The 23,880-nt window shown below is 43.6% G+C and overlaps 1 protein-coding gene across 2 annotated transcripts in view; it reads right to left on the bottom strand.

The window, feature by feature from the left end:
- Window positions 1-591: 591 nt before the first annotated feature.
- Window positions 592-23,880, bottom strand: part of LOC115114221 (phosphatidylinositol 3-kinase regulatory subunit gamma-like) — a 50,502-nt gene continuing 27,213 nt past the window's right edge. For both annotated transcript variants that reach the window (XM_029642294.2, XM_029642295.2), the window contains exons 3-16: window positions 16,743-16,835; window positions 14,798-14,875; window positions 14,297-14,428; window positions 13,724-13,931; window positions 12,904-12,989; window positions 12,498-12,597; window positions 9,818-9,916; window positions 9,369-9,549; window positions 8,868-8,993; window positions 8,284-8,426; window positions 7,910-8,086; window positions 7,574-7,645; window positions 2,301-2,474; window positions 592-1,921 (exon numbers count right to left, since the gene is read on the bottom strand). In XM_029642294.2, coding sequence (XP_029498154.2) covers window positions 1,720-1,921; window positions 2,301-2,474; window positions 7,574-7,645; window positions 7,910-8,086; window positions 8,284-8,426; window positions 8,868-8,993; window positions 9,369-9,549; window positions 9,818-9,916; window positions 12,498-12,597; window positions 12,904-12,989; window positions 13,724-13,931; window positions 14,297-14,428; window positions 14,798-14,875; window positions 16,743-16,835 — 1,871 coding nt within the window. In that variant the 3' untranslated portion in view covers window positions 592-1,719. The remainder of the gene's footprint in view (window positions 1,922-2,300; window positions 2,475-7,573; window positions 7,646-7,909; window positions 8,087-8,283; window positions 8,427-8,867; window positions 8,994-9,368; window positions 9,550-9,817; window positions 9,917-12,497; window positions 12,598-12,903; window positions 12,990-13,723; window positions 13,932-14,296; window positions 14,429-14,797; window positions 14,876-16,742; window positions 16,836-23,880) is intronic.

The raw sequence follows: 23,880 nt of genomic DNA, 5'->3' as shown, positions 1-23,880 counted from the left end.
GTTTAAAATCCTCAATATCATCGGTTTCATTACATGAGGCTTTTAGTAACGAATCAACGGTAGAAATTTGTCTGAAGTGTCTTCACGCGAACAAAGTCTGAGCTACGAAAAAGGGATAGAAAGAGTCGGCAAGAGGAAGTCCTTTAAGCCGCACGACAAATGTACTGCTCAGTACCCGCGGAGGGAATTCACTTCGACAGTGTGTCTGTAAATCTACATGTATTCTTATTCACTTACTATTGTTTGCGCATTATACAGGTCTAGTACACAAGACGTATGCACTTAAAACAGCACAAGTACTAGAGCAAGTTGTCTAGGTACTAAACAAAAGGAGGATTTTCATGCATATGGTACTTGTGGAAAATCCCCCGGCCCTCCGTGGTCATGCTTACTGTCAAAACGGATCCAATCTTTTTTTTTTGTTGCTACATGACAAGACATCCTTCATTTGGGATCACGTTTAGCTGGATACCATGCGTCCTCCAGCAGGGGGGCGACGACACACACACACACAGTTGAAATGAAAACCATTCAATACTTTCTGTTTGACAGTCACACTGCCTGTTACTGTCGGTAGATATATGGATCATATAAACGACCAATTTTTTTTTTTCATTTTGTACAACAACGTTCTACAGCTCTGTGAATCAAGCTCGTGTCAAATAAAAACAACAGTCAAGCTCAAAAGAGGAAGTACCGTGAGTAGTAGTGACGCTGCGACATAAAAGCAAGCGCTTGTGAAAAGAACACTGCATAGGCTTCCTAGAGACTAAGCCATTCACTACTGAGAGTTAAGATCTGATAGGTCGATGATCTGCGAGTGTATTAGCATAGTATTCTTGAGATGTTCTCATTTCTAACAGTAATACCTTAGTCCATCATGGCTATAGGCTACAGTATAAAAGAAAGCACTTGAAGAGAACATTTGAAATAAGAAACGAGCTTGCAGGGATTTCTCCACTACCCATGATTAAATGGAAACGGAAAGGGATATATATATATATATATATATATATTTGATCTATTGTGAATATCTATCTATTCACAATACAACAAATATACCATGTCTATTTTTATAAAGAATGTTGATCTTACAACAAACTGGAGGAGACAAGTAAATTGAACTTTTAAAAATATATTTTTCTAAAGCTTTCTGTCATGCCCCCCTCTCCCTACCCCAGCATCCCACCCTACATAGTTCCCCTCTTTCCCAACACAGGCTTGTGGTCAATCAAGGCTCTTTCTATGGTACTTAAGCAAGCTTTTAATAGAAAGTAACTGGTTTGTCCAGCCACTTCACCCCACCTTTCCAGGACCATGTATCTGAAAGCTGGATTGCCCCCCTCTGTCTCTTAGATCTCGTTGTTGTGAAGTGCAGTGTGGTGAGCAGCCAGGTTAGCCAAGTCCTTACTGGGGATGACAGCTCAGGCCTTTGCCTAGAAGGGTAAGTGGGTGCCAAGGCAAAAAAAAAAAAAAAATCTGAGCTCCATCCAGTATCTTTAACCTCCAGTTCCCCGACTCTCTCCCCTCTACTCTCGCTCCTTCTTGCTCTTCTAACTATGGTCTGAAAGCTTCCATCATAACGGTGTGCTTATGTTGTTTTCAGTCTACAAACAGGGTTTTCGTCTCATGTTTACTGCGGCTGGTACTGTGGTACGTAATGAGTGTGCTCCCCCCCCCCATGCTTTGGAAGTGCTGGTCGTTGTGTCACACTGCCCTTCATCTAGGGTGCTGCGGCAGGGTCTGGGTGAGGACTGGGTAGGCCAGGGTTACATTCAGCTGGTCGTTGTGTTGGACCAGGGACTCTTGCTTGTAGTGGAGCACCAGGTCCTTCAGGGAGCCGTAGAGGTTGTAAGGTTCGGCGAAGCCGTAGCCTTTATCCGTCTTGTAGATGACGCAGTGTTTGGCGTCGCCGTCCACACTGGAGGAGACAGCGCAACCTCATTTAATGTTTTACAGAAACAAACTAAATGTAAAAATCTTTTCACTAACAGACATTTCATTTGTAATTAAACACTAAAAACTACATTTTAAGTGAGATGTTAGGGCTGGTCTGAAGCCTCAACACTGCCAAGGTTTTCCAGCACACAGCTTTGACCTCCCCAGAAGCTATATTGGTCTCCCCCCTTTGGAATCCTCTTTATTAAATGGCACAGTGTACAATGGTCATTTGGGGGAGGCCAACAGGTGGGAAGTAAAACCGCATACATTTTCTTTGCCCGTTTTAAAATAGTTCAGCCCATCATAGAATAATCTTAGCCCTTTTGACTGACATGTAACACACTGAAATGAACACTCACACCACGGAGCAAGCGTAGGAGCCCTTCTGCGTCTGGCTCTCTCGGATGAGGAAGGTGCCGTCACACTTGTCCCTAAGCAGCTCCTCTGCCTGGGTGCGCTTGATGTCGCCCACGTACCATGTGCACTCGTCGTGGTGGGGCGAGCCCTCATCCTCCTCCACCAGCGAGTATGAGCTGTAGGAGGGAGACAGGGTGTTAATGACTCATCGCCTCACTGGATGTTTTACAAAATTCTTTATAAAAGGTGTTAGGATTACTTTTGGGTAGCTGGTGCAGAGTTTAAAGGCATTGCAGCTTTTACGGAAAGGCAACCTGGTTATTCTCAGTGGGCAGAATTGGTTGCAAGGACATAATTGTCATTGTGTAAATGTCTTTTTACAACAAGAATATGGACACACATGCTTTGTTTAATGACAGTGGCAGGTCATTGGTAAAAATAGAAAAGAGTAGAGGGTCTAGAGAGCTTCCCTGCAGTACACCACACTGTTTTAATTAATTTTTTATTCTTTGAATATTCAAAACATACAATATACTTGTTTACAATAACCTTCAAGTTGCATACTGGACCCTATTCCAACTAAACTACTGAAAGAGCTGCTTCCTGTGCTTGGCCCTCCTATTTTGAACATAATAAAAAGGCTCTCTATCCACCGGATGTGTACCAAACTCACTAAAAGTGGCAGTAATAAAGCCTCTCTTGAAAAAGTCAAACATTGACCCAGAAAATATAAAAAATGAATCGGTTCAAGTTCTGGCCTGGTTTAGATCTGATCTGTCGGAAAGATATCAGTTTGTCTCTGTGAATGGTTTGTCCTCTGACAAATCAAATGTAAATTTCGGAGTTCCTCAAGGTTACGTTTTAGAACCACTATTGTTTCCACTATATATTTTACCTCTCGGGGATGTCATTCGAAAACATAATGTTAACTTTCACTGCTATGCAGATGACACACAGCTGTACATTTCAATGAAACATGGTGAAGCCCCAAAATTGCCCTCGCTAGAAGCCTGTGTTTCAGACATAAGGAAGTGGATGGCTGCAAACTTGCTACTTTTAAACTAGGACAAAACAGAGATGCTTGTTTTAGGTCCCAAGAAACAAAGAGATCTTCTGTTGAATCTGACGATTCATCTTGATGGTTGTACAGTCGTCTCAAATAAAACTGAAGGACCTCGGCGTTACTCTGGATCCTAATCGTTTGACGAACATATCAAGACTGTTTCAAGGACAGCTTTTTTTCCCATCTACGTAACATTGCAAAAATCAGAAACGTTCAGTCCAAAAACTAATCCATGCTTTTGTTACATCTATGTTACTGCAATGCTCTACTTTCCGGCTACCCGGATAAAGCACTAAATAAACTTCAGTTAGTGCTAGAATCCTGACTAGAACCAAACAATTTGATCATATTACTCCAGTGCTAGCCTTCCTACACTGGCTTCCTGTTAAGGCAAGGGCTGATTTCAAGGTTTTACTGCTAACCTGCAAAGCATTAAATGGGCTTGTTCCTACTTATCTTTCTGATTTGGTCCTGCCGTACATACCTACACGTAAGCTACGGTCAAAAGACACAGGCCTCCTAATTGTTCCTAGAACTTCTAAGCAAACAGCTGGAGGCAGGGCTTTCTCGTATAGAGCTCAATTTTTATGAAATGGTCTGCCTACCCATGTGAGAGACACAGACTCGGTCTCAACCTTTAAGTCTTTACTGAAGACTCATCTCTTCAGTGGGTCATATGATTGAGTGTAGTCTGGCCCAGGAGTGTGAAGGTGAACGGAAAGACTGTCTCTGCCTGGCCGGTTCCCCTCTCTCCACTGGGATTCTCTGCCTCTAACCCTATTACAGGGGCTGAGTCACTGGCTTACTGGTGCTCTTTCATGCCGTCCCTAGGAGGGGTGCGTCACATGAGTGGGTTGAGTCACTGACGTGATCTTCCTGTCTGGGTTGGCGCCCCCCCTTGGGTTGTGCCATGGCAGAGATCTTTGTGGGCTATACTCGGCCTTGTCTCAGGATGGTAAGTTGGTAGTTGAAGATACCCCTCTAGTGGTGTGGTGGCTGTGCTTTGGCAAAGTGGGTGGTGTTATATCCTTCTTGTTTGGCCCGGTCCGGGGGTATCATCGGATGAGGCCACAGTGTCTCCTGACCCCTCCTGTCTCAGCCTCCAGTATTTATGCTGCAGTAGTTTATGTGTCGGGGGGCTAGGGTCAGTTTGTTATATCTGGAGTACGTCTCCGGTCTTATCCGGTGTCCTGTGTGAATTTAAGTATGCTCTCGAATTCTCTATTTCTCTCTTTCTCTCTCTCGGAGGACCTGAGCCCTAGGACCATGCCTCAGGACTACCTGGCATGATGACTCCTTGCTGTCCACAGTCCACCTGGCCGTGCTGCTGCTCCAGTTTCAACTGTTCTGCCTGCGGCTATGGAACCCTGACCCGTTCACCGGACGTGCTACCTGTCCCAGACCTGCTGTTTTCAACTCTCTAGAGACAGCAGGAGCGGTAGAGATACTCTTAATGATCGGCTATGAAAAGCCAACTGACATTTACTCCTGAGGTGCTGACTTGCTGCACCCTCGACAACTACTTTGATTATTATTATTTGACCATGCTGGTCATTTATGAACATTTGAACATCTTGGCCATGTTCTGTTATAATCTCCACCCGGCACAGCCAGAAGAGGACTGGCCACCCCACATAGCCTGGTTCCTCTAGATTTTTTTCCTAGGTTTTGGCCTTTCTAGGGAGTTTTTCCTAGCGACACACAGTAGCAACCAGGGTCAATGACCTGCTCAAGGGCATGTTGACCGATCTACCATCAGGCCAAAAACGTGAACCCGAACCCCCCCCCACAGTTCCCCAATAGCTGTCTCTCAACCATTCGAGACCCCTCCCACATCCCACTCAACCTGTCTTCATCATAAGGGAGGTTTCTGAGTCAAAGGTGAACAAGGTGATTAGCTCACTAAAGAACTCTAAAGCCAAAGATGTGTTTGGGATGGACTCTACCTTTCTTAAAAACTACAAAGAGTCACTCATTGGCCCCATTACTAAGGTCACCAACACATCTATTGGTCTCGGTGTGTTTCCAAGGGTATGGAAGTCGGCCATAATAACGGCCATCTTTAAATCAGGCGACCCTGCTGACGTGAGTAACTACAGGCCCATTAGTATACTACCTGTGGTGTTAAAGGTTGTTGAAAAGTGTGTAGCAGAACAATTGATTGCCCACCTCAACAACAGCCCCTTCACATTACACTCCATGCAGTTTGGCTTCAGAGCGAAACACTCCACAGAAACGGACAACTGCTTTCTTCTGGAAAATGTGAAGTCCAAGATGGACAAAGGGGGTGCTGTTGGGGCTGTGTTTCTGGACCTAAGGAAGGCTTTTGATACTGTTAACCATGAGATTCTCATCACAAAATTGTCCAAGTTCAACTTTTCCACTGATGCCTTGAGATGGATGAAATCATACCTTGAAGGCAGAACTCAGTGTGTCAGAGGGAGCAATGAGCTGTCGCCCACTCGTAGCTATGATGTGGGCGTGCCCCAAGGGTCAATACTGGGGCCCCTCCTGTTCAGCCTGTACATTAATGATCTGCCTTCTGTCTGTACTGGGTCTGAAGTTCAAATGTATGCAGATGATACAGTGATATATGTGCATGCAAAGAGCAAACAACAAGCTGCACAAGAACTCACTACTGTAATGGTCCAGGTTACAAAGTGGCTCAGTGACTCGTGACTCATGTTCTTCACAAAGAGGGCAACAGATGCTACTGAGCCAGATGTCTATGTGTCAGGGGAGAAGCTCCAGGTGGTATCCAATTTTAAGTACCTTGGCATCATACTTGATTCCAACCTCTCTTTTAAAAAGCATGTGAAAAAGGTAATTCAAATAACTAAATTCAATCTAGCTAATTTCCGATTTATACGAAATTGTTTGACTACAGAGGTAGCAAAACTGTACTTCAAATCTATGATACTCCCCCACTTAACATACTGCTTGACTAGTTGGTCCCAAGCTTGCTGTACAACATTAAAACCTATTCAGTCTGTCTATAAACAGGCTCTCAAAGTGCTTGATAGGAAGCCCAATAGCCATCATCATTGTCACATCCTTAGAAAGCATGAGCTCTTGAGTTGGGAAAATCTTGTGCAATACACCGACGCATGTCTTGTATTCAAGATCCTTAATGGCCTGGCTCCCCCTCCACTCAATATTTTTGTTAAACAGAAAACCCAGACATATGGCAGCAGATCCACAAGGTCTGCCATGAGAGGTGACTGTATAGTTCCCCTAAGGAAAAGCACCTTTAGTAAATCTGCATTCTCTGTGAGAGCTTCCCATGTCTCGAATACACTGCCATCAGACACACATAACTGCACCACATATCACACTTTCACAAAATGCTTAAAGACCTGGCTAAAGGTCAATCAGATTTGTGAACATGGTCCCTAGCTGTGTGTTGCCGCTTTCCATGTTGTCTGTTGTCTGTAGCTTGTGAGGTGTGGAAACACTGTTGCTTTTATGAATTTTGTCTTGCTGCTTTTTGTTCTATGTTGCTCTGTCTGTATGCTATGTCTTGCTTGTCCTATGTTGCTATGTCTTGCTTGTTCTATGGTGCTATTGTCTATATTGTAATTGTTTTTAATAACCTGCCCAGGGACTGCGGTTGAAAATTAGCCGGCTGGCTAAAACCGTCACTTTTACTGAAACGTTGATTAATGTGCACTGTCCCTGTAAAAATAAACTAAACTAAACCCCCCCCAGTACACATTTGACATAAGAGAAGCTTCCATTAAAGAAAACCCCTGAGTTCTCTCAAATGTATCAAATGAACAGCAAACCTGGTTTAAAAAAAACAGTTAAAGCACTACCTCACAGCACAACGCCTTCTCCCCTATTTGACCTAGATAGTTTGTGTATGTATGTATTTTTTAGGCTACGTGTGCCTTTTTAAAAATGTATGTAGTTCTGTCCTTGAGCTGTTCTTGTCTATTATATTAATGTTCTGTATTATGTCATGTTTCGTGTTTTGTGTGGACCCCAGGAAGAGTAGCTGCTGCTGACGCAACAGCTAATGGCGATCCTAATAAAATACCTCCCCCGAAAATACATCAATATGACGTCAATACAGAATACAAGAACAATATAACGTCAATACAGAATACAAGGCAACAGTTTCAAATTCACATTTTACAGACGCACCCAACAGGTATAGCTTTATAACATGCAATCTAAACACTTGCCAAATGTTGCAACTTTGTCACTTACTCTTCTGCCTCGTTCTTTATGCCCAGCCACTCATTTATACTCTTCTGCCTCGTCCCCTTCTGTGTCAACCATCTGCAAGACCAAAGAAACAGAATTGCACACAAGTCCCCTTCAATTCAGTCAACAAATAGTAATATAATATATATAAACTGCATATTTAAATAATATAATTTGTTGAACATAGCTATAGCCATGAGTCTTGCGTGTTTTCATGGTCATCAGCGTTAGCTATCCTGCTACAGAGCTTTGTGATGATGTCGGGATGAGTGCACGTCACTCAAACATAATGTTTCCTGGTAAACAAAAAAATGTCTCTATAGTATTGCGTTTTCTTACACCAGGTACTGGTCCCTGATCTTCCTTAGCTGAATGAGGTCCGGCTTCAGGCTGTTCATCCTCTTGTCAATCTCTCGGTTATCAGTGGCCTGCTGCTTCAGATCCTGCTCCAGCTTTCTCTTGCTGTCGTGGATCTCCGTCACCCTAGACTTCAGACGCTCCGAGTTGCTCTGGATCCTGAAGTGAGAGGGGGGGGGCCCATAACAAATCACCTCTGGGGTTCATTGGTAGTGGTCTGGTTTGACTGTTCTTTACAATACATTGACTGATGTTTTAAATTGTCTTAAATACAGCCTACGTACATACAGAGGTACTAGTTTAACACAAGTTGTGGTTGAAATACCCATGTCACTATGGACAGGCAAAACGCGTACTTCTGGATCTCCTTGTCGTTGCCTTCGCGTAGGAACTTCTCGATGGACTCTTTGCTGTAGCGCTCCTGAGTCTCACACTGCTCCTCGAAGATCTTGATGGTTTCGCCAAAGGCCTCGATAGCCGTGCGCTTCATCTGGAGCTCCTGACAGAGACACACAGGGGAACACAAGTCAGCATGGCGCATGATGGGACCAATGCAATCCTCCTATTTGTTTCCTCTCCTTTTGCGACCACTTACAGTCATGTGTGCGTACATTTTACGTATGGGTGGTCCCAGTGGGAATCGAACCCACATCCCTTGGCATTGCAAGCGCCATGCTCTACCAACTAAACCACACAGGACTTTGAAATACTTTGAAATGGAGTCTTATCTTCTTCGCTTTTCCACTCATGGCAATGGCAGTTAGGAGGGATGTGAATTTCCACCATTTTCTTTTCACCTGTCCTCTCAGATCATTGGTTAGAGAGCAAGGATAAAAGAAGGATACAAGAAAAATATCTCATTTCAGAGTATTGGGACAGAGCTGTGTTCCAGAAGTATGGACCCAGTACGCCCTTTACAGTACAGGAAGCAGTATAGTACCTGTGAGGTGCGTGTGTACTCCTCGTAGAGCACGTCGTACTCCCGGCTCTTCTCCTGGTACTGCTCGTGGTACACCTTCAGCTGCTCGCCCACCGCCTCAATGCTGTCCTCTTTCACCAACTGCTCCTGAGGAAAGCAACGTTATACAACTGTCAGTGACAATATTCACAAAGCAGCCAATCAAGCGGGAGGACAATGATGCTGCAATACAAATTGAGCAGGAATCAAACCTTTCTGTGAAAATGTCTTCTAACTTGCACTCTAACAGGCAATGTTTTGGAATTCGAGGAGCGGAGAGAATGTTTTTTTTTTAACTGAATGTATACATCTCAAGAGTTGGCTGAAATATGCATCTGTGGTCCTGGCATAGACTACAGAAGATTAGGCGGGTGTGGTAATCCTAAGGTTAGAAAGGCAGGCCAGCAATAGGACAAAGTTCAATTTCGATGCACAGTAAAGTTGTCTGTCGTTGTCAATGTACATGTAGTGTAAAGTAGGTACCTGTTGGTATTTGGAGACGGGGTAGAGGAGTCGGGTGTCTAGCTTAGCGTTGTACTGGGCCAGGGAATCGTGGCGGTAGTGGTTGATGAGCTCCACCACCGTGGTGAAGGTGAGCGGCTCGGAGAAGCCATAGCAACCGCCCCGGTGGCAGATCTTTATCAGCTTGTTGTTGCCTCCTTTCCTGTGGTGGAGAAACGGTGAGACATCAATGTCAATGGCAAGAAATACATTTGAAATCTACAGGTTCATTCTGTAGATCCTTTTGAACCATTTGCTCTTTTTCCTTACGTGAACCCAAGAATCGCAATAGCAAACTTACATTCCACATTCTAAAGGAGATAAAAAAATCACTCATTTACAAACGTTTAGTAAATGTGTAATGTTGACTGTCCTCCGCTCTTTACATAAGACATGTACTATATTACTTGATACTAGGAGTAGCCTCTCACCTGAGGGTCAGTGTGTACTCTCTTTCCAGTTTGCTGGAGGCATCGCGGACCATGAACGTCCCGTCAGGGGTGTCTCTCATCTTCTCGTTCACCTCCTCCCTGGAAACAACAATGGCACAGTTGAAGGGGATTGTGAATTGATGAAAGCGCCACATCCTTCACAATATAACCTCCCATGGGCAGATTCTACTCGTAGACCAAAGAATCTTCCAGGACTAAATGGAATGCGTGAGACAACTAGCAGCAGAAGCTCCGATTTTGGGGTTTTCGTCACTGGTTATTTGGACATATTAGGATTTGGCGAAGGAGGTGCTTAAAACTGTTTCGACTCTGGCTGAGAGTTTCCTTTTGAGAGGGTGGAAACTTTTGCCGGAACTCTCAATTTCTAACACGAATGAACAAAGCAGTTAATCACGCAGCTGACCAAATTACACAAGATTTTTTACTTTAACACACAATACAACTTAATGACTAGCACATGACGACAATAGGCTGTTTCATGAGAGCTGATTATCGTATACCATAATCTACAAATAGTTTTTTTACTATAATCCAGTTTTAATCCACACAAAAATGTGGTTACTGGATAAATAAATACTATAGGCCAGGGATCATCAACTACATTCAGCCACGGGACGATTTTGTCTTGAGCGGATAGTCAGGTGTCCGGAATATAATTCCAAATAATAGATTGCAAAATTGACCGCAAGAAACCCAAATAGATATAATATTTGATTAAAACATAACCACTTCAAACCTTGCTTACATTTGTATATGATCACATACAGGGCCTTTGGAAAGTATTCAGACCCTTTGACTTTTTCCACATTTTGTTACGTTACAGCCTAATTTTAAAATATATTAAATAGAAACCCTCAGCAATATACACACAATACCCATAATGACAAAGCAAAAACAGGTTAATAGAAATTGTTACAAATTCAAGCATTCAGACTCTTTGCTATGAGACTCAAAATTGAGCTCAGGTGCATCCTGTTTCTTTTGATCATCCTTGAGATGTTTCTACAACTTGATTGGAGTCCACCTGTGGTAAATTCAATTGATTGGACATAATTAGGAAAGGCACACACCTGTCTATATAAGGTCCCACAGTTGACAGTGCATGCCAGAGCAAAAACCAAGCCATGATGAGGTCAAAGGAATTGTCCGTAGAGCTCCGAGATAGGATTGTGTCGTGGCACAGATTTGGGGAAAGTGTACCAAAACATTTCTGCAGCATTGAAGGTCCCCAAGAACAGAGTGGCCTCCATCATTCTTAAATGGAAGAAGTTTGGAACTACCAAGAATCTTCCTAGAGCTGGCCGGCCAAACTGAGCAATCGGAGGAGAAGGGCCTTGTTCAGGGAGGTGACCAAGAACCCGATGGTCACTCTGACAAAGCTCTAGAGTTCCTCTGTTGAGATGGTTGTCCTTCTGGAAGTTTCTTCCATCTATGCAACACTCCACCAATCAGGCCTTTATGGTAGAGTGGCCAGACAGAAGCCACTCCTCAGTAAAAGACAAATGACAGCCAGCTTGCAGTTTGCCAAAAGGCACCTAAAAACTCTCAGACAATGAGAAACAAGATTCTCTGGTCTGATGAAACCAAGATTGAACTCTTTGGTCTGAATGACAAGGGTCACATCTGGAAGAAACCTGGCACCATCCCTACTGTGAAGCATGGTGGTGGCAGAATCATGCTGTGAGGATGTTTTTCAGTGGCAGGGACTGGGTGACTAGTCAGGATCAAGGCAAAGATGAACGGCGCAAAGTACAGAGAGATCATTGATGAAAACCTGCTCCAGAGCACTCAGGACCTCAGACTGGGGCGAAGGTTCACCTTCCAACAGGACAACGACACTAAGCACAAACCCAAGACAAGGCAGGAGTGGCTTCAGGACAAGTCTCTGAATGTCCTTGAGTGGCCCAGCTAGAGCCCGGACTTAAACCTGATCGAACATCTCTGGAGAGACCTGAAAATAGTTGTGCAGCAACGCTCCCCATCCAACCTGACAGAGCTAGAGAGGATCTGCAGAGAAGAAATGGGTGAAACTCCCCAAATACAGGTGTGTCAAGCTTGTAGCGTCATACCCAAAGAAGACTCGAGGCTGTAATCGCTGCCAAATATGCTTCAACAAAGTACTGAGTAAAGGGTCTGAATAATTATGTAAATAGTTCAGTTTTAATATTAAATACATTTGGAAACCGGATGCACCCGAGCTCTTTTTCGGGTCTCATAGCATATGGTCTGAATACTTATGTAACTAAGGTATTTCTGTTTTATTTTTAATACATTTGCAAGCATTTCTAAAAACCTGTTTTTGCTTTGTCATTATGGGGTATTGTGTGTAGATTGATGAGGGAAAAAACTATTTTAGAAGGCTGTAACCTAACAAAACATGGAAAAAGTCAAGGGGTTTTCCAATTTGTAAGTCGCTCTGGATAAGAGCGTCTGCTAAATGACTTAAATGTAAATGTAAATGTTTGAATAATTTCCAAAGGCAATCTCTTATTAAAATCACTTGGAGCTGATTTGCTGGTGTTTTAACACAGTTTAACAATAAAAAATAAAGTTTTTTTTCCCCCCTCAGAGAACTTGGGGGCCAAAACTATTTTGTTGATGTGGTAAATTATTTAATTGAAGATTTAGAAATGTTATTGATACACGAGTGGCTCTTTACCTGGAGATTTCCCCCCAGTACCACTCGGAATCACTCAGTATGTGAGTCTCAGTCATGGCTGGAGTCGTGGTTTTGGCCTTCATTGGCTTGACTGGTAGAGCTATACAAAACACACGGATACAACCGAAAACCCCATTAGATTAGAATGTTTTGGACAAGCAAACATCACAAGAGATTTTCAATAGAAAAAGTCTCATTTACACATACAGATCCTGACACACAAGCCAAATCATCTTTAGTTGGAGATGTTTCGTGTGTGCTTATTAGTCTGTACAAATCAGCACTAAGTTATGCACAGTAAATAGTGCAAACCATTCAAAAAACAAAAATTTCCATTCAGTCCAGGTTCTATATTAATTTCTATCGAGCCCTCCAAATTTAGAGCACTGTATCTACCCATCCATACCAGGGGGCGGGACATCCTGTCCCATGGCCCTCTCCATCAGCAGCCTCTCCAGCGCTAGTGCAGGGAACTCCTCCCCCACCTCCCACCTGTCAATCAACAACAGCAGGGAGTAAGACACATAGTCATAAGATGTTCAGTCAGCGTCAGGTCATTCAAACACATGGTGCTGAGGAGGCAGGGGAAAAGTACTCAGCTGCAGTCTGTAATAACAGCTTTTAGCGTTAGGGATTTCCTCTTGAGTCACACGAGGGAGAGAGCACTAACAATCACATGTTCTTCCACTAAACCAGTGCCATTGGAGCCCTCACTTGTCCATCTCAAGAGGATATTCACTAGCTGTGTGGTAACTACGCAATCCGACACAAAATGGCTGCTGTGCATCACAAGGGTGGGGTTTGAGTTTAGTTACCCCAATGTAAAGCAATTTGAGAACTAGTGAAAAGCAACGGTTTATACAGTATGAATTTAATCCATTATGATGCTTGCGCACTGCTCACACAATACTCCCATTCCTGACACCAAATGCTGATTGAACATGCCGAATTGGACAAAATATTACCAAACAAAATGGCAACCAACACAGACGAGCGGCATACACTGACCCAACTCTGTTGTTTGTTGGCATATGTCTGGGTGGTGTGAATGTGGCGTTAGAACATTGTAAAAACAACAACAATCAACAAAGACTGACTTCTTGTTTTTTTTAATAAGAAACAGTAATGTGTTGGAAATTCCAAATAGCTGTAATTGCTGCCCAAAGGTAATTCTACAAATATTGACTCAGGGGTGTGAATGTTAGATCATGTATTCTCCTACTCACCCAGTAGCATAGCTGGGCCGGATCAGCAGCGGCCCAAAGACCAGGCCCAGGGTGTGAGGGTCCAGGCCGTTGAGCTGGGAGCCCTGGCCCACCTTGCCCAGGTGTGTGAGTAGGTACTGCAGAGTGAGGCGATGGTGCAGGGGCACACTAGTGGCCCTCTCCAGGACCAGGCTCAGCTCCCTGCCTCCACTGCTGCTTGCTGCCAAGTCTGTGAGAGGAGGCAGACCACATGTTACCACAGCCCCTTACTCACACAAGCAAGTGTGAACACACAACAAGGAACTCGCTCTCAGCACACATACACACAAAGTCCCTGGCATCCCCAGGGACCAGGGTAGCTTTATAATTTAAAATATTTTTGGGATGCCTGTGACTAGCTCATCCCCAGCACTCCACTACTGGCTTAGTCTCACAGGCAGGAGGGGGGCACGCGATTGACACGCCACACAATCAGCTTCATGTGATTCTGTGACTTTCTATAGCCTAGGTCTGTATCGTCTGGGATAGGGATGGGTTGGTGTGTGGGGGGGGGCAGTTGAGCACAAGCAGGGGTCAGTGAAATGTGGCATGTACCCGTGGCGCCGTGCTGCAGCGCAGCCTGCAGGTCTGGGTAAACACCAGGGGGGATGACGGGGGACGGCAGCTCCCTCAGGTAGCGGACCACACACTCCGACAAGGCGCCCACGTCACTACCCGACTCCACCTCTGGGGGGAGAGAGACAGTCAGTGGGTCCGGCCAGCTGCATTTCATTCAGCCACACGGAAAAAGCATTGGGAGCATTTTGAATGCATTACGTGCATGATATACCTACATTTATATGCTAATAGTGTAGCAAGTCTTATCATGCACTATGGGTTTGAGAAAAGGTATACATGTATTATTTAGAGGTTGTACCAAGTAAGTGTTGTTAGCCCAAATTGGATATAAAATGGCCTTCTACTAGTGGAAGTCTAATAAGATAAATACGTGGGGGGTGAGTTAACACTCATTCAAAACACGTCACTTCACCTCGAGCATTACTATACTAATTCTAACAGAACAAATACAGCTGGAGCGTGACAGGAGTAACTCACCACCACTCCAGCTCTGTGTTGGGCTCTCCGAGTTGGAGGATACCACAGGTGTCCTGTACAGTGTCTTGCAGTCCAGACCTGCAGACGAATCGAGACAATAGCTCATCAGCCTTCTAAAAAATAGCCCCTCTATAGTATGCATGACTGCCTGACTTGGCATGACAGACGCAGACAGATGGTCACATTAAAATGTAAAGACGCTAGGGATTAGGGCCTGGCATTTAAACTTTTTTGACAGTTGGAGTGTGTGCATTTATCTATATGCCAACAGTACCTAATTATGATAATGTAGCTGCCATTTACAGAGGCGTATTACAATCAAGACACCTATTTTATAGTAAAAAAACAAACATGTCAAATAAAATAAAAACAGTAGTGGGATTCGCATCTCGTGTCTGGAAGTTATTCTCAATGAGTGCTCATTTAAAATGTGGCTCAATTTGGCAGTTGAAATACATTTTTCAGGGTCAAAAAACACAAAATCGGTCTTCTTTTCGATATACAGACGTTGGATTGAGTTTATTATGCCTGTTCCTTGGAATTGTTCTACATTTAACACTGCATGGGGATGAACTATGGCCAGGATTCGGATTATAACACGCTCTGTCTTCAAACTAATATTGTTGCCTATTTTCAGTGTGGAACCAATCTGTGTTTACCGGGGTAATAGCCGAGTCGTACCAATTCAAAATGTCACTAGCAGCTCGCAAAGTACGGTCGTCACTAACGTTAGTTACCACAGCTACAAAATCATAAACCCTGGACTGTTTTAAACCTAACCGTTAACCCTAACCTTAACCACACCGGTGACCTTATGCCTAGCCCCTACCTTCAATTTAGACCAAAATGCAAATGTTGGTTTTCATGAATTTTTACGATATAGCCAATTTTGACTTTGTGGCTGGGGTAACTCGTGTCAACAGCAAAGTAGGAAAATGACAATTATTCCAAAACAGCAAGTCATTGTTGGAACACATATTTCCCTACTTTAGTCAACCAGTCCATTTAGAATTTGTTTAAAAACTGTCGTTATTTGGTAAGGAATATAGCGTGTGTATCCTATCAGTAAGATATGTTTTTATAGGCATTTATTTCTGTAGTCGAACTCAGCACGAGTGTGTAGAAGGAGCGGTCAGAACGCAATTGAGTGAGACACGAAAGAGAATTTAAGGAGCCCGCAAATGCACATGTACAAATGGAACAGCAGAGTCAATGCAAATCAACTTAGTCTTAAAGACAACATTTCGACCAAATAATTTTACAATATTAGATTTTTATTTTTTATTTAAATCTCTGGTAAAGATTGAGTTTTGACATCAGTTCGAGGACTTCATTACTCATGCCCATCCCTACTAGGGATGTGATTATGAATACACTCAGGGGAAGCTATGATGCAGAGGAAGAGACCAATCTGTGCAACCTGTGTGGAAGAAAATGTTAGAGGAAGTATTTCAGTCTGCATACCACAAGGCACCCTTGTAGGGCTGAATGTGTTCTCGAAAGAGTGGAATTGTTGAATGTACGATGTAAATGAAAATGTGTCATTTACACTATGGCCCGAACCGTGAAATTGACACGTCTGTCTAAAATATGTATATTTCACACAATGTTGTGAAATTGGTTAGAGTGGGGGGAAGTGTGTGTTGAATGTGTGAAAGAGAGAAACTGTGAATGAAGACCTCCATAATGCAGTGTGAATGTAGCACCCTGTCCTGCAACACTGCATGGCACTATCAGCGCACAGGTGAGAATAAATCTGTCAGCGACAAATAAACACAGTGTAACGGTGCAGTGCAGTCTGTGGAGGTATTAGACAGTGGTCCATTACTCCAAAACCTATGAGTAATTTATTGCATTCCCATAGTATCTCTCCTCTGAATGGCCACTCCTATTTATGTTTACTGTGTATGCATGTTTATGGTGCTGTGTGTTGGTTGGTGTGTACCTTTCTTCTCAATGGCCTCTACTAGGTTCACCAGGGTGTGGGGAGCAGTTTCTGGCAGTGTGAACTGCTCGGTCAAATCCAGAAGAGAAACATCTGAAACAACACAAATGATGGTTACATTTTCTGACAAGACCTTAAAACGGGACTCCAGGAGGCCTCCATTGACATAGGAGCACGACCAGACTATTTCTTGTCCTTTACAATGCATGTGCTTTTCATTTCATATTTGCACAAAAAAGACCACATAGCCCATAAACAGCAATTGGAGGCAGCCAACAAGACTATTGTCTTATACATTACTTTTACAGTGTTCAAAATACAAATACTCAGAGAAGCAATTTGCCATTCAGACAAAGGGGAAGACAGACAACAAAAAAACAGAGTTGTCGACTTTTCACCCTCACCACAACCACCCCATACAGTAAACCAAATGTGTTTTCAGTCACAGCGGGAGAAAGAGAGGGGGAGATAGAGAGCGAGAGGGAAAGGAGAGAGGGAGGGATAGAGGGGGTTAGAGGGAAAGGAGATGGGGATAAATGAAGACCTCTCCTTTCCCTCTATCCTTGACTTGCCTAGTTTAAGTTTAAATACATTTTTTTTTACAAATATATATATTTTTTAAAAAGGTAAAGGAGAGAGGTGGGGAAGAGAGAAAGAGAGGGAAGGGCAACAGAGTGAGGCAAAAGAGAGAAAAAAAAGATCCCATTTCCCTTTTTATTTTCCCTCTCCTTTTTCCATCCCTCCAGTCATTTCTCTGCGTTTGTTTCGCCTTGGCCCTTTGCCTGAGTGGAGCACAATAAAGGATTGAATCAAAAATCCTGAACAAGCAAAAGCTCTGTGGCCGGCTGCCAGGGCCTCCTTTTCGGGCCCACCGCTCGCGAGGCCAGAGCTTGGCAGCCTTCTGCTCCTGGCAGTGCACGGCTAAACCGCACTGATTATTAATTTGGGGTGTTAAGACAAAAAAACACTGCGTCAGCACATTCCGCCCCTCTCGCTCGCTCTATCCGTTGCACATTAAACATGGAAACTTTGCCTGCTTTTCGGAGGGTGAGTGGTGAGCGTTAGCCTGCGCTAGGACGCAGCAGCGCGCATTTTCGGTGGGTTGATTTTCAAATGTCAGTTCTCCCTCCCTCACCTCTTGATAATGGGCAAGCGCATGCAGTAAGTACACGAAAGCCCTTCCTCTACTCGCTCTAACATATGCAAATTTAAAAACACCCTCAAAGAATTTGAGACACGAGTGAAAGCGAGAGGGAAAGAGAAAGGGGGCATGTACATACTTCATGCGTGTGCCCGATAAAGATATGAGGGAGGGAGAACTGACATTCAGAAATCAACACACCCCAAAAAATGTATTAAAAAAGGGCAATCCGGCACGTTTCAATATACGTTGAGGGGAGCCCCCCCACCCTCAGAAAGGGACATTTTCCCACTGACTTTACCTGCTGACTGATTGAAAATATCCCACAATTTAAAATATATAAACGCACACACACACAGTGAGGAGAACAAGTATTTGATAACCTGCAAAATCGGCAGTGTTTCCTACTTACAAAGCATGTAGAGGTCTGTAATTTTTATCATAGGTACACTTCAACTGTGAGAGACGGAATCTAAAACAAAAATCCAGAAAATCACATTGTATGATTTTTAAGTAATTAATTTGCATTTTATTGCATGACATAAGTATTTGATCACCTACCAACCAGTAAGAATTCCAGTTCTCACAGACCTGTTAGTTTTTCTTTAAGAATCCCTCCTGTTCTCCACTCATTACCTGTATTAACTGCACCTGTTTGAACTCGTTACCTGTATAAGACACCTGTCCACACACTCAATCAAACAGACTCCAACCTCTCCACAATGGCCAAGACCAGAGAGCTGTGTAAGGACATCAGGGAAAACAATTGTGGACCTGCACAAGGCTGGAATGGGCTACAGGACAATAGGCAAAAGCAGCTTGGTGAGAAGGCAACAACTGTTGGCACAATTATTAGAAAATGTAAGAAGTTCAAGAAATAAATATAATAAAGTCAACACTTTACATGTTGTGTTTTATATTTATTATTCTGTGTATGTATGTATATGTGGATATACAGTGGCGAGAACAAGTATTTGATACACTGCCGATTTTGCAGGTGTTCCTACTTACAAAGCATGTAGAGGTCTGTAATTTTTTATCATAGGTACACTTCAACTGTCCCATGTTTAACTAGCTGAAATAAAGATCCCAGAAATGTTCCATGCGCACAAAAAGCTCATTTCTCTCAAAGCTCATTTCTCTCAAATTTGTGAGCATTTCTCCTTTGCCAAGATAATCCATCCCTTGACAGGTGCAGCATATCAAGAAGCTGATTAAACAGCATGAACATTACACAGGTGCACTGTGCTAGGGAAAATAAAATGGCCACTCACTCTAAAATGTACAGTTTTGTCACAACACCGCAGATGTCTCAAGTTGAGGGAGCACGTAATTGGCATGCGGACTGCAGGAATGTCCACCAGAGCTGTTGCCAGAGAATGTAACGTTCACTTCTCTACCATAAGCGGCCTCATCGGTGTGCTCGTCATCCTCACCAGGGCCTTGACCTGACTGCAGTTCGGCGTCGTCACCGACTTCAGTGGGCAGATGGCCACTGGCACGCTGGAGAAGTGTGGTCTTCATGGATGAATCCCGATTTCAACTGTACCAGGCAGATAGCGTGTATGGTGTCATGTGGGCGAGTGGTTTGCTGACGTAACAGAGTGCCCCATGGGGGCGGTGGGGTTATGATATGGGAAGGCATAAGCTATGTACAATGAACACAATTGCATTTTATCAATGGTAATTTAAATGCACAGATATACCGTGATGAGATTCTGAGGCCCATTGTCGTACCATTCATCCGTTGCCATCACTTTCTGTCAGCATGATATTACATGACCCCACGTCGCAAGGACCTGTACACAATGTATCCCAGGTCTTCTATGGCCTGCATACTCAGACATGTCACCCATTGAGCATGTTTAGGATGCTCTGGATCAACGCGTATGACAGCATGTTCCAGTTCCCGCCATTGAAGAGTGGGACAACATTCTGCAGGCCACATTCAACAACCTGATCAACTCTATGCGAAGGAGATACTGACCAGTTCTGATCCACGCCCCTACCCTTTTTATTTAAAAAAAGATACACTACATGACACCTGCTCATCAAACGAAGGGTGGCTACTTTGAAGAATCTAAAATATATTTGGATTTGTTTACGACTTTTTTTTGGTTACTACATGATTCCATGTGTGTTATTTCATAGTTTTGAGGTCTTCACTATTATTCTACAATGTAGAAAATAGTCAAAAATAAAATAAAAACCCTAGGTGTGTCCAAACTTTTGACTGGTATTGTATATACAATATATATGTTTTTATTAGGTCTGACCACCCTTGATTGGTCAATTGTTTGGTTGATAGGCTGTTTGGTCAACAAAAGTTTCTGTAGTTGATTTGTCTCAAAACAAAATAAATTATAATAATTAAATGGTGCACAAGACACCTGTCACTTGGGATTGCACAGTCCATCACGCTAAAACATGCGATACTGAAATTGAATATCGTTATATGAAGTACAAATAGTGGTGCAACACTAATAAATCAAATAGTACTTTATAACAAATGCACTCTCCCACATTGGATATGGTCGCTGTCCATGGTTCTGAAACAATCTTCAGTGCGCCGTATAATTGGTGCCTTTCCCTATGTTATTAGCCCATAGCAAGCTAATAATTAGCTGTATTATTTGCTGTACAGTAACCACAGTTGGCTACCTAGCTGACTATGTATCAAGCTAGCCGGTGCAGTTAGCTACACACTGTAGATAATTCTGCAGCTCTGATGGCTTGCAGCGCCAGCAGCAATTTGTTATACTAGCTAGCTAAAAAACGTAAATAGGTGAACAAAGTTTTGCCTGTTTGTTATCCATTCTTTCATTGCTCACACCTTGCACTTTTTTCCAACAGGGAACCCTCATCTCTGGAATCCTCGAGATGACTACAAGTCGAGATGATGACTACAAAAACAGGGACAAGTGGCTCAAATGCCTGCACAGGCTGAGCACAGAGGTGCCCTTCTCAGGTATGTAAACTGAATGTGATGATAGTTCCTAATTAGTCATGGGATATCAATTGTGGGCTCCCACTTTTCTGATCTAGGAAGTGGGTTATGTATACTGATGCAAAGTATCTAGTTAATTCAAATCATACAACAAAATTAATTTCAATCCCCATGTATAGAGTTTTGGTTGTATTATTACCAACACAGATATACAGCTCACATGGTAATACATTCTTTGCGTTTGCAGTGGAAGAGCTGAAAGAACTGCAAGCACAAGATGGTCTGTGCCAAGTGATCTGGATCAGGAGCAGATGTGTATAATTCCAAATGGAAATATTACAGTCAGCTCATGTTTCGACGGGACTCTATAGAAACCAGTGTGAGTACTAACAACCCTGGTGCCAAACTTTCCCTGGCAACCCCTTCAACCCTCCAAGTCAACCCAGCAGGAAGCGAGCCAAACCGGAAGAGCGTGCAGCAGAGGCCATGGAATGTGCACACATGACGGGTAAGGGTTAGAGACCTGGGGAAGTTGTGCAGCGCACATGGTGCATTGGTGATGGTCACAACTTTGACCGGCTTATTAAGTGGAATGGGCTACCTGAAGACCCTAAACCGGTTTGCCAGAACTCCAAAGACATTCTCCACACACCTCCTCACTCTGGAGAGGCGGTAGTTACCGATCTCCTTTTCCTCATCCAGCAGTGTCCAAGGATAAAGGCTGCATGATGTAGGGCTTCAGGACAAACGCCTCACCTACCACCACAACACAGGACACGGGGACCTCTCTTACTGACAGACTTCTTGGAGGTGGCATGTGCACTGTATTTTCCGCCAGTGTGCCGATCAGGCCGCACCTGGCCCAGACACCTCCATCGCCGACCCTGCATCTATACAAATGAACCGCAGATCGGCATCTGCTTGTGCCATAGGCACAATGGAGTTGGGTCCCTTTGTAATTATAATAAATGGGAATCAGCATTAGGTGGTGATGTGTTTGCTGTTTAGAGGGCACCAAGACACAGTGGGTAGTTCCAGCTTTCCCCAAACTTCCTTGGAATGGCCTCCCACTCCTCCACTGTCGTCAGCACTTTCATGTATTCCTGCCTGAAGATCTCACACAGGGCGTTGCAGGTCTAAATAACAACTTAAAATACTGTGTTGACTCACACGGAAGGTCTATTCTAAAGCGGAGAAAGTAAACCCAGTAGCCAGGTATCTCAGGGCTACTGTTAGGCACTCCCCTGCAGGAATAGTCTCGCAGACTTGTGCGTCTCTACCTCTGGTCTGTGGCTCCACCATCCTCAACAGGAAATTGAAGGCATCCTCAACCAGCTTCTATAGGCGGGAGAGTCCTCTTCATCCAGTTCTCTTGGCAGCTGGCTGTAGCACCTCCCCTGTCACTGTAGCAACAACCACCTGGTCCATGTCCTCTATTTTTCCAGCAACATTCCCTTTTCTGGTCTTTGCTAGGAAACATGTATAAATTTATTTTAACATTGTATCCGTCACATGGATAATGAATTGGTAGAGATAATTGTAAGTAGAAGTAATACTAGTAATAATATTTACCTTAGCAAAAGGAAAGCTGAAACGAGCACAAAGGGTTTCAGCATCCATCTTCACTGTCTCTGCCAACTGAATTTACTGTAGACTATGCTCCGATTGGCAGAAATTAAAATGTAGATCATCCAAGATTCCATTTCAGTTGACAACACTGATGACTGCACCAGTGTCTCATCCCTTTGCTGGCAACATCCCGCTGCCAGTAATATTGCCCCCCCACTTATTTATTTTTTTGCCAGTGTATCAAGGCCCTTCAGATAAAAAAAATAAATGGCATAGAGCTAAGCAAAATCCTAGAGGGAAACCTGGTTCAGTCTGCTTTTCCAACAGACACTGGGAGACAAATATACACTGGAGTTGCTTACCAAGATGACATTGAATGTTCCTGAGTGACCTAGTTACAGTTTTGACTTAAAATTGGCTTAAATCTATGGCAAAACTTGAAAATGGCTGCCTAGCAATGGTCATCAACCAACTTGACCGCAGTTGAAGGATTTTGAAACGATGAAATGGGCAAACATTGTACAATCCAGAGCTGTGTTCAAATACTCATCCTAACCGCACTAACCATACTATTTGTGATGTAAATTTGGTACGTAGTATGCTTATTGGCCATAGTATCGAGTTCGCATGCCAAAAGTTCGCAGATGTCTTACTACATTCGCCTAAATTAAAGTTAGGGCCCATAATAAAATTAGAGGGAAATGGTTGAAAATATGCAGCAGAAGTCCGACGAGAGCGGATACAAATTCATTGCTTTATCTAATTAATGACAAATGTTAAGAAAATGGTCAGCAATGTAATAAACTAATGACTTTTCAAATAAGTTACATTATGTTGGCTGACAATTTGTTGGCTATGCTATCCTTACAAACCACATATCATTAGAGCAGTAGGTACCGGTATGTTAGCTAGCTACCTAACATTAGTTGGCTACTAATACATCAAACTTAGGTATCATATAGTTAATATACTGGTAACTACCAAACCTTTGACTTGATTATTCACGTCATTCTTAGCTAAGTGCTATACTCGTTGTGCGTTCTCAATGGACATAAATTCGCTCTTTGCTATCTACTCCGATTTCAGAGCACTCTCGTCTGAGTGTGCCAGAGCGCAGAATAACTGATAAATTTGCGAACTCATCACCTGTTGAATATGGCCGGTGTCAGTAAACCTTTCGGCCAAAAAGCATAATTAATTTGACCAGGCCTCCCGAGTGGCGCAGTGGTCTAAGGCACTGCATCACAGTGCTAGCTGTGCCACTAAGAAATCCTTGTTCGAGTCCAGGCTCTGTCGCAGCCAGCTGGGACCGGGATACCCATGGGGAGGCGCACAATTGGTTCAGCGTCATCTGGGCTAGGGGAGAGTTTGGCCGGCAGTTTCTTGTCCCATCGCACACTAGCAACTCCTGCGGCGGGCCGGGTGCAATGCAACGCTGACACTGTTGCCAGGTGCACGGTGTCTCCTCCGACACATTGGTG

Source organism: Oncorhynchus nerka, linkage group LG9b, assembly GCF_034236695.1.
Source record: "Oncorhynchus nerka isolate Pitt River linkage group LG9b, Oner_Uvic_2.0, whole genome shotgun sequence".
Taxonomy (NCBI): Eukaryota; Metazoa; Chordata; class Actinopteri; order Salmoniformes; family Salmonidae; genus Oncorhynchus; species Oncorhynchus nerka.
This window is presented reverse-complemented; position numbering and strand designations above follow the sequence as displayed.